Here is a 12789-nt window from a genome sequence, read left to right as displayed (position 1 = left end):
GTAAACAGGAATAATGAGAGGAAATTAAGTAATTTTCAAATGATGCATTAGGTATTAAAAAGTAAATCCTATACACTAAATGGTAGCATGCCTCATGAAGTTGTCGTGTGTGTGACAGAAACTTTTCATATTTCTTTGAGCTCAGCCTTGAAAGTTTTTAAATAAGAATTGCAGTTATTCTTAATAGTATCGTAAGAAAAAAACATTTAGTTTTATCAACTTTATATAAAAAGAAATTGAAAACCAAATCTAAAATGACCATATTCACAACTTTTACAAACAGAACACTACCCAAATTTACTTCTTTCTAAAGGTCAGCAGATCTGTAATTAAAAGTAAAAAAATACATTAAAAAGAGAAATGTTTAGTGTGGCATGATTTCAATCAGATGACAGCATCTATGTATTTAAGACAAAATGCTGTTTAATTTGTATTCTGGCTCTTTAAGCTGTAATCCCTCCCACAAACTACCCACCTCCATAAATTTGCAAGACAAGCCTGCTGTTCACATGCAGACTTGAAAGTGCTTAACTTGGTTTGAAACTGTCTTGTTAAAGCAGCATAAGCTACTTCTACATCCAGCATGGGTAAGTGTACCTTAAATTACAGATTTTGCAAACTTAAAACATGTGCATGAAAAATGGTATGGAAAATGTAGGAGAAACAGTAGCTACTTTGTTGTCCCCTTCCAGCACTGCATTGTTTAGATAAGCTCTGATCTCAGACTGGGCCAAGTTTACTGACGCATGTAAGTGCTTACTTCATGGCAGAGTATCTGCTGCATATCATCTTATTTTAAACTGCTGAAGGTGTAACCCACGGTCCTTCACAAAGGTCTGTGTGTTTTTTTGTGAGGGGGCGGGTTAGTTCATGCAGGGAGCTGGTAAACAGGGTTGGTTAGATGGATACAGGAAGAACAGAAAGAGTAACATGGAAAGGAGGAAAACTATTAAAGAAGCTGCAGCTCTGACAGCTAAATAGGATGTTTAAAGACCCATCAAGCAACTTGAAATTCTGTCAGAATTGCTTTGCTCATTTTCCTTTTCAGATGAGCGTCTGCAGTCCAGAGATGTTTTGCAGTATGATGCAAAACTGTAGCTGCATCAATAACTTACACATATTTTATTATAAGCTGTTGCATTTTATTTTGGGAACACTTGCAGTTACAAGTACATGTAATACTGAATACAGTTATTGAAGCTGAGGGTGCATATAATATGTGAAGACTTTCTTTGTAAATGTGTTTGTTTATATATTCATTCAGCTTGGTAACTGGGATAGATCACTGATCCAAATGGACCCATTTCAGTCTCAGCCCTGAGAGAAATAAACGACAGTAGACAAGCTAGCTAACCAGAAATAATGAATGCAAACAAAATGCTATGTGAAGATTGCAATGAATATATATCATTAATAATAACAAAATACATGGTATAGAACACAGTAGGAATGGATGGTCGCAATGAATATATATCATTAATAATAACAAAATACATGGTATAGAACACAGTAGGAATGGATGGTCGCAATGAATATATATCATTAATAATAACAAAATACATGCTATAGAACACAGTAGGAATGGATGGTCGCAATGAATATATATCATTAATAATAACAAAATACATGCTATAGAACACAGTAGGAATGGATGGTCGCAATGAATATATATCATTAATAATAACAAAATACATGCTATAGATCACAGTAGGAATGGATGGTCTTAATGAATATATATCATTAATAATAACAAAATACATGGTATAGAACACAGTAGGAATGGATGGTCGCAATGAATATATATCATTAATAATGACAAAATACATGGTATAGAACACAGTAGGAATGGATGGAATGAATATATATCATTAATAATGACAAAATACATGGTATAGAACACAGTAGGAATGGATGGTCGCAATGAATATATATCATTAATAATGACAAAATACATGGTATAGAACACAGTAGGAATGGATGGTCGCAATGAATATATATCATTAATAATGACAAAATACATGGTATAGAACACAGTAGGAATGGATGAATGAATATATATCATTAATAATAACAAAATACATGGTATAGAACACAGTAGGAATGGATGGTCGCAATGAATATATATCATTAATAATAACAAAATACATGGTATAGAACACAGTAGGAATGGATGGTCGCAATGAATATATATCATTAATAATAACAAAATACATGGTATAGAACACAGTAGGAATGGATGGTTAATGAATATATATCATTAATAATAACAAAATACATGGTATAGAACACAGTAGGAATGGATGGTCGCAATTAATATATATCATTAATAATAACAAAATACATGGTATAGAACACAGTAGGAATGGATGGTCGCAATGAATATATATCATTAATAATAACAAAATACATGGTATAGAACACAGTAGGAATGGATGGTCGCAATGAATATATATCATTAATAATAACAAAATACATGGTATAGAACACAGTAGGAATGGATGGTTAGACTAAGGAGAGGGGACGAGGAAGAACAGAGTGAAGTAGTGAAGGGACAGAGCACAAAGTGTAAAAGGTAAGGTAAAGGCACACAGAAATTAATACAATATATACAGTGTGAAAGAAAGGGAAATAATGTGAGGAAGACAAAGATGTCTGACTGGTGAAGGGGAGCGTTGGGGATTAGGTAGTGTGTCCAGAGGGAAAGCATTTCCAAATTATTTCAGTATACATAATGATTTATCAGTGTAACGTGACATGTGGAGATGCAGATTGGTAAAAAAAAAAAAAAAGAGTCAGACTAAGCAGATGTATAAATGAGAAAACCAGTAAAATTAAAATGATGTCAGTCACTATAGGGATTCCAGTTGTCTTTTTTTTTTTTTGATGGTAGCTGCCCACTTGGTAGTTTTATTACAGTATTGGACAAAGCTGGTGTTTGAAGAGTTTCAATAGGCTGCACTGGGGCCTCCACTGCAAATACCGCTATGACAGAAGCTCCGTTGTTTATTCGTTTAGTTCATTTTGTTTGCCAGGTAAATCCTATTGGGCTGCGGCCCTTCTCTGGGAAGATCCAAAGCATCCTTTGAGTTTTGTAACACAGTTTAGGGTTAAAACAGATGCATTCAATTCACATGGTCATATTTGAGGTGACACTGTACGGTAACCACACATAATACATGAACATGCTATCTTCTTTTTTTTTTTTTTTTTTTTTTACAGCACAGCACAGTCACCTTCACCACATTGAATATGGTGTGAATGGCACACATTTTTGAGCCAGCCTGCCTGGCACCCCTGGCAGAGCCTGGCAGGCACACTTCGCACACCTAGGGCACCTTTTAGTGTCAATCCACTCCAATCACCTGCAGCATGTGGATGGGATGTGGAGGAGCACCAGGAGGAAAACAAAACCCGACCACAGGGGAGGACAGGGACGGACCACAAGAAGGCACCCGCACGAAGGATCGAATGAGGAGACCCTCTTGTTGGAGGGCGGCATGCTAAACCCACACACCACCGTGGCCGCCCCAATACATGAACATGCTATGTTACATGTAAATCACAGACTCACAGATGAGGTGATATTATAGCCACACATAATAAATGAGCATGCCATGTTACATGTAAATCATGGAGTCACAGTTGAGGTGATACTATACCCAGACATGATACATGAGCATGTTATGTTACATGTAAATCAGAGACTCACAGTTGAGGTGATATTATAGTCGCACATGATAAATGAGCATGCCATGTTACATGTAAAGCTTGGAGTCACAGCTGAGGTGATACTATACCCACACATGATACATGAGCTTGTTATGTTACATGTAAATCACAGACTCACAGTTGAGGTGATATTATAGCCACACATGACACACAAGCACTTTGTTTTCTATAACTCATACATGTGTTTTTCTTCTTCTTCCTCTTTCGTTTTTTGAAAGAAGACACCCACACAGACTCAATGAATTTCTTAAACACTTAAAGGACCACTACGGGCAAATGATGAAGAAAACATATATTTTTTATCTTGCCATGATTTACTACACCTCCCAAAGCTGCCTGCAGCAAAATAAGTACTCATTCCTAATTTTATTTTGTTTTTACTCTTGTCTGCCCTCATGTGGGCAGACATGGCGATTCCTTTGGAAAGCTAAATCTGTCCTATAATGCAGACTGTGAGGACAAATAGCCCTACCATTTGTTGTCAGACTAGACTTCCATTCACTTAGAATGGAACTCCTGAAAAAAACTGCCAAGTTTGAGAGTCTGCAGCTCATGTGTCATTGACTGGTATGCGCTGAGTTTTACAAATGTTGTTCCTACTGATGTACTACACATTCACTGAAAGAAACTTGCAAAAGTGTCAACAAATTACTGAGATAAAAAAGACTTTTCACAAGGAGCACTTTTGCAAGTTTCAGTTCCTGGCCAGGTTACTCCTCCCATCTCCCCTCCTTCAGTGGGCTACAGTCTCACATTTCCAGCTTTGCTAGATTCAACTATTTAGTCAGCTTTGCATGACAATAGAAATAAAAAAATAGCCTGGTGTGCCACTAAAACTGTTCCCTTGTATGTCTCTTCACTTCTGAATAGCAATTCCCAAGAATAAAAAAAAAGCAAACTCATCAGTCCAGAGTTTAGGCTAGTCTATCCATTTTGTAAAATGTGCACAGTAAAATATTCAACTTGTAATGCATTTTGGCTGCTGACATGGTTATCCTTACATAGGTATTCTCTTATAGTATAACCTGAACTTATGGTATTTAATGATAAATTTTACAACAATTTTCAGTTTCTTAACAATGACCTCCCAAGCCTCTGATGTGACCTAGTACTTTCTTACTATTGCTTTATGTAGTTTGTCTTGGTTGTATAGTTGTAGTGTGTTTCTCATCCTCTCAGCAACAGACTCCTGGAAAAGCATATACTTTTATTGAGAGAGTACCAGCAGCTGTAGCAGTGATACCACACTCCAAAACAATGCGCTCAAACATAGTACTGACAAACACAAGGGAATGTATATGTCTGAATCAAGCAGTGATGAAATTGCTAGGGACTTCACTGAGCAAAATTTTACTCTTAATTTCTCCATTTCATAATGCATAACATTCGCACCACACTTACAAAGGCACACTTCCACCTTCCACAAACACAGCAACCCACACCCACACAACTGCTACGGTTTCTCCCTTCAGTTATTGCAAGCCAAGAATAACACTTTTTAATAAGGATACCTACCAGACAAGTCTGCATAGTGCACTTGGTCTACCTGCATCATACCCCCAGCAACCAGCAACTTGCCACCAGAGAGATAGCCACTGCTATGGTCGGTTTCAGACAAGTCTGCATAGGACACTTGGTCTACCTGCATCATCGCAGCTCCCCCCCCCCTAGCAACTGCAACATTGCCAGATAAAACCACTGCTGTGGTCCGGTTTCTCCCTACAGTTATTGCAAGCCAAGAATAAAGTACAGTTGTGTACTCTTACCATAAATGTAGATGTTCGAGTATGTTCACTGTTACAGTTTTTACTGTAGGGTTCTTCCTGCTAGCAGCAGCCCTAGATTGGCCAGATTCCCAAAGTCGGGTCCGACATCAGCTGAAGTCACTCCTGCCCTGACGTCAGTGTGCCAGGAGTATAAAGACCTCAGCCGACGCCATTTTCCCCAGTTTTTCTTGCCCCAGATGTCAGGTGCCCAAAAATAAAGGCCAAAAGCTTAATAAAAAAAAAATAAGCAAACATAAACCAGCACATTCCCAAATATCACCAGCAAAAATACCTCGGAGAAAAAAGAAATGTCAAGGAGACACAGACAGCACTCAAAGAACAACAAAAGAAAGGACAGGAGGGAGGGTAACCCAGACTGTAACAGTGAACATACTCGAACATCTACATTTATGGTAAGAGTGCACAACTGTACTATGTTCTTCGTGGTTCACTGTTACAGTCATTACTGTAGGGTTGAATCCCAAAGCTAAGAAAGGGTGGATGGAGAAGGAACAGAAGGGGCGGCCACAAAACCCTGCAGAACTGCAGAGGCAAAACCTGCCCTAGATTTAGAATAGAGAGGGAGATTGTAGTGCTTAGAAAAAGTATGCACAGAACTCCAAGTTGCAGCTTCTAAGATCTCCTTGGTAGGAACTCCACTGAGAAAAGCTGCCAAAGTGGCAGTAGCTCTGGTAGAATGTGTTCTGACATTAACAGGAACAGGCTTACCATGATGAGAGTAACAGAACTTGATGCAGTGGGCAATCTACTTTGAAAGAGTCTGCTTAGTGATTGCTCTCCCCTGTAAAGTAGAAGCATAAGCCACAAACAATTGGTCAGATTTCCTGAAAATCTTGGTCCTGTCTAGGTAAAAACGAAGCTGCCTGTGTATATCTAAAGAATGCAAAATACTTTCCTCTTCACTTTGAGGATTAGGATAAAAGGTGGGCAAATTAATAGTCTGATTCAAGGCTACTTTCAAAACCACCTTAGGCATAAAGGTGGGATTAGTCCTCAGGGACACCCTGTCTTGATGAAAAATAATAAAGGGTTCAACAGCCATGAGAGCTTGCAATTCCAAAACTCTTCTGGCAGAGGTAATGGCTAAAAGAAAAGCAGTTTTCCATGATAAAAACTAAATCTGTGGAAGCTGCAGGTTCAAAAGGAGATAAAGTTAACTTTTCCAAAACAAAGTTGAGATCCCAAGTAGGAACTGGTGCTCTTAAAGGAGGCCTTATATTCTTTGCCCCTCTCATATATTGCTTAAGTAACGGATGAGAAAAGATTGGGGGATCCGTATTGTAATGTGCAGAAATAGCAGAAGCATGAATTTTGATAGATGAAAAAGATAGGCCCTTATGTAATATCTCTGTTGGGTATTGTAAAATCAGAGGAATGTTTGGAACTGCATAATCAAAACCCTGGGCCTGAGTCCAGGAGTAAAATCTTTTCCATTTAACTGCATAAGATTTCCTGGTGCTGGGCCGTCTAGCTTCAAGAATTACGTCCAGTACCTGTTTGGTAAGGGTAGAACTGTTTAAAGATCCTGGATCCGCCAGGCTGCTAGATTCAGAGTTTTGACATGGCTGTGCAGGATCTGGCCGTCTCGTTGAGACAATAGATGTGGAAGTTGTGGCAAAATCCAGGGTGGACCCTGAGCCAGGTTCATCAGGGTGGAATACCAGAATTGCCGAGGCCAGTTGGGAGCCAGTAAAATCATTCGCGGTCTGTCCTGTTTGATTTTCAGAAGTACCCGAGGAAGAAGAGGCAAAGGAGGAAAAGCATATACTGAGAGGTGCTTCCAACTGAATGAAAGAGCATCCACTTTCCATGCTAGCTTGTGGTAAGTCCTCGTGCAGAAGGTTTGAAGTTGATGGTTTTGGGGAGATGCAAAAAGATTTATGTCCGGGCACCCCCACACCTCCGTTATCATCCTGAATATCCGAACATCCAACTTCCATTCGTGTGGATTTAAAAGAGTTCTGCTTAGACTGTTCGCCAGAGTGTTGTCCTTTCCTGGCAGGAATTGAGCTAGTAAGTCCACCTTGTTGGCTAGTGCTGTGTTCCACAGAGCCATGGTCAAACTGCACAGTGGGTAAGAATGAGAGCCTCCCTGCTTGTTTATGTACCACATCACCGTAGTGTTGTCCGTCTTTATCAGTAATTGCGCCGGTAGAATAAGATCTTTGAAGGCTGTCAGGGCATTCTGTACAGCTAGCATTTGTTTGTGTCTTTCGGCTTTTGTACAGCTAGCATATCCTTCAAATTTAGATGCAGATGCATTTGGTCCTCTGTCCAGGCACCCTGAAGACATTTCCCTTGCATATGGGCTCGCCATGCATGATCCGAAGCATCCGTCATTATGACTTGATTGGCTGGAATGGGACAGAAAGGCCTCCCCTTGTTTTGGAGACAGGCCTCGGCCCACCACAGAAACTCCTGCCGGAGACAAGGCAAAATTGCGATCACTGTTTCCAGACTGTGGCAATGCTGAGACCATACACTCTTGAGGTACCACTGTATCTTCCACATATGCAGCCTTGCATATGGTATTAACAGAATGCAGGATGCCATGTAACCCAGAGCCTGCAGAACTTTTCTTGCAGACAGCTGACTCATTAAAGCCAGATTTTTGAAATAAGAAGCCAGTTGCACTTTTTTGTCTGGTGTCAAATAAGCCATCTGAGTTGTAGTGCTCGGAAGCACACCCAGGAAAGTAATTTGCTGCGTGGGCACCAAGTTTGATTTCTTTAGGTTCACCGTGAACCCTAGGCACAAGAGAAGATGCTGCACAAATGTTAGATGCTGAAGTAAAGTCTCCTTGTCGTCTGCTTGAATGAGACAGTCATCCAGATAAGGGTATATTTGAATTCCCTTCTGTCTGCAAAACACCATTACTGGTGCCAGGCACTTTGTAAAGACCCTGGGCGTAGTAGATAAGCCAAAGGGTAGCCCAGAGAAATGGTAATGCCTCGAGCTCGCTTTGAATCTCATGTACCTTCTGCACTCTTGCCATATGGGAATATGCAGGTAAGCCTCCTTCAAGTCCAAAGTCACCATCCAAGGGTTCTTGCTCAGCATAGGCAGCAGCTGCTGCAGAGTGAGCATCTTGAATTTTGGAATTTCTAGGAAGGTGTTCAATACAGAAAGGTCCAGGATTGGTCTCCATGCATTTTCCTTCCTGGGAACCAGGAAAAGTCTTCAATAAAACCCTTGCCCCATTTCTGAATCTGGTACCAAACCTATGGCCCTCATATCCATGAGGGACCGAACTTGCCGTTGTGCCTCTGCCCATTGATGCTTTGGCAGATCTGGCCATCCATTTGATTTTGGCAAGGTATGGAAATGAAACCTGTAACCCCTTGAAACTATGTCCAGAACCCATTTGTCTTGGGTTATGCGGCTCCAATTGTGATAAAAAAGAGAGATTTTTTCCTCCCAAAGGTGCATCCAGGAGGGATGCCCCTGGAGCTAGTAAGGGAGAGTCATAATGACTGTTTCCTGTAATCTTCCCCTCCCTTGGGAGAGGGGGCACTCCACTGCTTATTTCTGACAGGGGGCTGTGCCTGACCCCCTACCTCTGGAACGCCTGTATCTGCCCCTCTGATGTCTGTCCGAGCTCGGAAAGGACCAAGGTTTAGCTGGCCAATTCATGCTTAATCTAGGGGATTGTACCTGTAGAAAATCTTTAACCGTCTGCATAGATTTGGCTTTGTCTTCCATTTTCTTCAGTACTTCCTCAGCTTTGGCCCCAAACAAAACCTTTTGTTGCAAAGGGGCATCTAAAAGCTTTGCTTTAACCTGCTGAGGCAAACTTTGCTCCTATAACCAAGCATGCCTTCTAATAACTGCACCAGTTGCTGCAGCCCTGCAAGAAGCCTCCAAAGAATCAAAACCACAGTGCAGGGTATGTTTACCCACTTGCTCAGTAGCATGCAATAAATCCTGTAATTCCTTGTTGTCTGCACCACCAGAAACAGCAGACATCTTTTGCTTTAACACAGACAAAAGGTATTGCTGATATTTTAACATATGAAATTGACAATTCAAAGCTCTAATAGACAATGTAGCAGAAGTATAAACTTTTTGCCCCATCTTTCCAAGGCTCTGGACTCTCAGTCAGAGGGAATAGGATTCTTAGCAGAGGCTGCTTTAACACCCTTAGGGCCCTGAGAAATAGTTTCTGGATCAGCTGAAGGATTCTTAAAAATAAATTTGTGGGAATCTGGAATCCTATAATACCTATCCGGTTTGACAGGAGCAGGAGGAAAAGAATCAGGAGAGAGAGAGATGCCTCTATAAAAACATCATCCACAATGTCCAATACAGGGGGAATAGCCAGGGGTCTATGCTGTGGAAGCAGAAGAAAATCCCTAAGCCTTTTCTTAGATTCAGAGTATTCCTGCCCTTCCCAGTGAAAATGCTCTCTCATGTCATGCAAGGTTTCCCCAAATGAATAATCCTCAGGAGGAGAGGCCGAAGGAAGGGATTCTTCAGCATCAGAATCCTCATAAGGTGGGAAGGAATAATCCTGCTCAGAAGAAGAAGCAGAAGAAATCAAAACTTGATCTGAGGAATCATAATCTGGCTCTAGCCTAGGTCTCTTGTCAGGAGGGGGATGAGAACCCCTGATCATAGTTAACAGGTCTTCAGCCATTCTAAGCATCTGTCTTTGAGGTCTAGGGCCCTAAACAGAAGGTGCCTGTGCATGCTGCTTTGTCTTTGCCAGAGACTTAGTCTTTGCCTTTGTCCTTGACTGCAGAACTGGAGTCATCTGTACATGAAGCTGTGTAGGCCTAAAAACTCCCTCAGAAGCCAGTGCCTGCACAGCGGCTCTGGACCCATCTGAGGGAGCAATATCCGGAGGTCCAATCCCTGAAAAATCTGAAGGCCCCAGCGGCTCCTCACGAGAGTTGGTACAGGCAACCGGTTCAAAAGTGGAGGACAACAGGGGCTGTGAAAGCACCTCACTGATGACAGCCAAACCGGCAACTGGCTCTGGTTGAATAAAGTCATCCACTTTGGACCTCGGAGGCCTGTCTTTATCCTTGCGCCTTTATACACTGCAGTAGCCGGATAAGAATCCGATGACATATTGTAATTAAATCTTTTTCCAAAATAATGGAAGGCAAAATCGTACCGACGCCTAATAGTGCATTGATTAAACTTAGCACAAAACCTACAATTAGCTACGTCGTGGTCAGGACCTAAGCAAGGTATACAGTAATAGTGAAAATCCTTATGAGGTATTTGCTTCCCACAAGAAATACAGTTATTAACTTTTTCTGACATCAGACTGGAACAAGAAAAAGGTTTCCCCAATGGGGTACTTAGCTCAAAAGAAGAAGTCTTCATTTCAAAAGCCACCAAAAACAAACAGGAGTCGGCCGACCTGCACTTGCGAACTGCTTTGCAACGGGCACCACATGGCAGGAAAGACTGGGGAAAATGGCATTGGCTGAGGTCTTTATACCCCTGGCGCACTGACATCAAGGCAGGAGTGACTTCAGCCGACATCGGACCCGACTTTGGGACTCTGGCCGATCTAGGTCTGCTGCCAGCAGGAAGAACCCTACAGTAATGACTGTAACAGTGAACCACGAAGAACATCACTTTTTAATAAGGATACCTACCAGACAATTCTGCATAGGTGACTGGATATTTACAGTTCTTGTTATTAGCAGATGTGGTCCTTAACAGTTATGTTTTAAACATTGTGACTGGTTATTTACATTTCCTTTTACAGCACATTTGTTACTTTTACTAATTATTTTTTAAACATTGTTTTGGCCGGCATGCACACCTGCAAGGCCCCCCCAGGCAACTATAGCTTTGTCTATTGCCACTGGGTGTCATAACTTAACAATATACTTGCTGTATCTTGTCCCAAATAGATCTGCCTCCACACTGAATACTTGTAAAGTAAGGCAAGTACCATTTACTTGGTGTATTTTGTCCCCAGATAGATTTACCTTCCTTTGTATTACTTGCACGCCAAGGCCTTAAAGTAGTGTTTCTGCAACTAACTGCTTGCACTCCTAATTTCCTGCTTCGACCTCTTCCTTGCTTACACTTACATTACAGCTCCAAGGCTTCCACTTCTTATGCTGATTAATTTCCTTTGCAGTCTTCTGTGAGGGGGTGGGACAGATCTCTACCGGCTTTTTCTGGTTATACCTTCCCCCACTTTGTATCTCCTTCCTCTAACTTCCTCCTCCCCCATGCACATTAACTAGTCCATATTAGTGGGTCTCCTTGAGCGGTGCCCTTTTGAAAGTTATCTTTTGGCCTGTTTGTGGTGAGGAAGCTTCCCCAGACCTTTTTCAGTGTGACTGCATCAATATAAGTAAATTAAACTAGTACAATACAGACCTATTTGGTGTAAACAGAAACAAGTGGAATGATACATTTGGTGTACAAAGAAAAGAAACAAACAAGTAAGCCCATTGATATAATTGGAGTTGGTGTTAGCCCCGCTGCGCTCGGGCTCACTCTGCTCCCCTCCCTGCTTCCTATTCCCACCCACCCCCACTAGTGCTACATTTCAACTGTACTTAGCCACGCCCATCATGCTAACCACAAATCACTGAATCTGCCCCACCCCTGTACCCATTTCCTTCTCTTCCACTATTCCATATCCTGTAAAGCACAGTCTTCCATCTAACTACCTTACAATCACAAACAATACCTCTCATCATCCACCACACCCACCCCATCCCAAGCAGATCTCTCACTCATGACCAAACCATGCCCAAACTGCCCAAACCCACATCCATACACCTCTTACTATTGCTCCTAGGTGTACCCACACTTCCACTGCTAACGTCGATCACCAACCACCAAAAACAACTTAATTTTATCCATAAACCAAGAAAAAATACTTCCACTGACATTATTACAACACACCCTTTTACTCAACTAGTCCCACATCACTACCAGACCTTCTTTATTCACCACTATGCATACAGATCACAGCCATCACACTACCAGTCTCAAACAACTATAAAGAACTTTAAGACCCTAAACAAACTACTCAAACTCTATTTTTACCTCAGAACCTAACTCATTAGCTGTGGTGATATACACCCAAACCCAGGCCCAGAAAATCTAGGAGCCCCAACCCTCAACCTGAATGATACCCTACTCCACCGAGACAAATCCACGGTCCTCATTTTAAATTTAAATGTTAGGTATACTAAAAGTCCACGACCTTCATGCACTACTCTCCTTTTATCAACCTGAGATAGTCATACTAAGAGAGACTTGGCTTAAACCAGGCAACCACAACAATGAA

General features: G+C 41.3%; 1 protein-coding gene across 2 annotated transcripts in view; it reads left to right on the top strand.

Annotated features, from left to right (window-relative positions):
• Positions 1 to 468: 468 nt before the first annotated feature.
• SELENBP1 (selenium binding protein 1) overlaps positions 469 to 12789 on the top strand; it is a 376594-nt gene continuing 364273 nt past the window's right edge. For both annotated transcript variants that reach the window (XM_044080630.1, XM_044080631.1), the window contains exon 1: positions 469 to 587. In XM_044080630.1, the coding sequence (XP_043936565.1) occupies positions 584 to 587 (4 nt within the window). In that variant the 5' untranslated portion in view covers positions 469 to 583. The remainder of the gene's footprint in view (positions 588 to 12789) is intronic.

The sequence above is a fragment of the Protopterus annectens genome, chromosome 8.part0, assembly GCF_019279795.1.
Source record: "Protopterus annectens isolate FY-2018-M chromosome 8.part0, PAN1.0, whole genome shotgun sequence".
Taxonomy (NCBI): Eukaryota; Metazoa; Chordata; order Ceratodontiformes; family Protopteridae; genus Protopterus; species Protopterus annectens.
Note: the sequence above shows the minus strand (reverse complement) of the source record. Positions and strands in the feature narration are given on the sequence as shown.